This window comes from Helobdella robusta, assembly GCF_000326865.2.
Source record: "Helobdella robusta unplaced genomic scaffold HELROscaffold_9, whole genome shotgun sequence".
In the NCBI taxonomy this organism is placed as follows: Eukaryota; Metazoa; Annelida; class Clitellata; order Rhynchobdellida; family Glossiphoniidae; genus Helobdella; species Helobdella robusta.
Window position 1 is genome coordinate 818616 of NW_008705512.1, and position 1524 is coordinate 820139.

General features: G+C 52.6%; 1 protein-coding gene across 1 annotated transcript in view; it reads right to left on the reverse strand.

The window, feature by feature from the left end:
- The window catches only part of HELRODRAFT_166001 (hypothetical protein), a gene marked incomplete at both ends in the record, with an annotated part of 4342 nt that extends 2827 nt beyond the window's left edge, over nucleotides 1-1515 (reverse strand). The window contains one exon of the mRNA XM_009033044.1: nucleotides 569-1515. Coding sequence (XP_009031292.1) covers nucleotides 569-1515 — 947 coding nt within the window. The remainder of the gene's footprint in view (nucleotides 1-568) is intronic.
- Between the last annotated feature and the right edge of the window lie 9 nt (nucleotides 1516-1524).

Consider the following 1524-nt stretch of genomic DNA (forward strand, 5'->3'; position numbering starts at 1 on the left):
AGCGGAGTTATGCTTCAAATATTCGTAGCCATCGGCCAGAGTTGGACCGTCCGAAGCTATGCTGATATCATCCAGATAAGCGCAAACGAAGGTGGACGAAGCTTTCTCTAAGAGTGGATGAAGAGTTAGTGCGAACAACAAAGGACCAAGGGGATCACCCTGCTGTACCCCCTCGGACGATTCTACAACCCAAGAGTGGTAGCCAAGGGAAGAGACTCCGCCATAAGCAGAATGGCAAAAATTATAGATGTTGGGGCAAAAAAGTTTGACAGCCTCCAACATCGAGTCTCTTCTCAAGGCATTGAAGGCATTTTTAAAGTCCAGTTTCAGAAACCCCCATTGATCGGGGAGGTCGGTGACCAATCTTCGAACCGCATGAACAGCGGCCTCAGCGCCACCCTTAATCCCGACACCCAACTGAGTCGGGTAGAACTTGGTCTTGAGTTCGACCACGACCAGGGCCAAGGCACATTTGCCGGCCAACCTCCTCCAAACGTTCCCGACCGCAATCGGTCTGACCCCTCCGTCTTTCTTATTTAAAGCTATTAGCCGGCCTCCAAAAAAGAACCGGCGGACGGAGAGTGGGCAAGCTCCAGATAGGATCAAATTAATGAATTGGGTTAAGGAGTTCAGTGTGTCGTCAATTGGCAAGGGACCTGAAAAAACATCCTTAAGGTGCTGGGGTCGTAGGCCATCCAGGCCTCCAGAAGAACCGTTTTTGAAAGATTTAACGGCCCTCAGCACCTCGGCGGAAGAAACGCAACCAGCCGTTGGTGTCAATGCGGGAAAGACCCGCCTGTCCACCGGAATTTTTGGGTGGATAGAACATAATTTATCGAAGGTGGCCGGCGAGCTCTCCGCCAGGCCCTCCGGCGAGCAGATAAGTCTGACCGCCGAAGACAGGTTTCCCTGTTCAATACAAGATGACACAGCGTTGATCCATCGATCGGGGTTGTGCTTTTGTGATTTGCCATTATTGAACCCATCAAAGCACAGTACCAGGGTTTCAAGACCAATAGTTGAATATTCGCTTAGACGCTTGTTGACCAGGTTGCCCTGGTTGACCCGGCGACCTCCTCTGGAAGTCTTCTGTAAGACGTATGGGACAAAACAGTGGAGTCTAACCCAGTGAGCCGGGTCACCAGGGTCGTTACAAACAGCCGTCAGCAAGGCGTTCAGATCATGTGCGAACTTCTCCCTGCATGGCTTAGGGATATGGTCGTACACCGGTACACATTTCAGCACGGCCGTCAGCTTATCAAAAACACCAGAGTAATCCAGGCCGAGAGGATCACCGGAGACCGATGCGGCGGACGACCGTGTGGGCAGCCCAGGCCTGGGGTCGGGTGCGGCACCGAGAGGCGAAGCAGCCCTCGCGCCCGATGGATCAACTTTTTTCCGGGACCCCGAGCATTCCTGTCCTTTCACTTTACCTCCGTGCCGACATAACTTCCCGTCTGGAGTGCTTCTATAGTGGTTAAAGCAGACGGGGCACTGTTGTAACGTTGGAGCCATATGTGATTA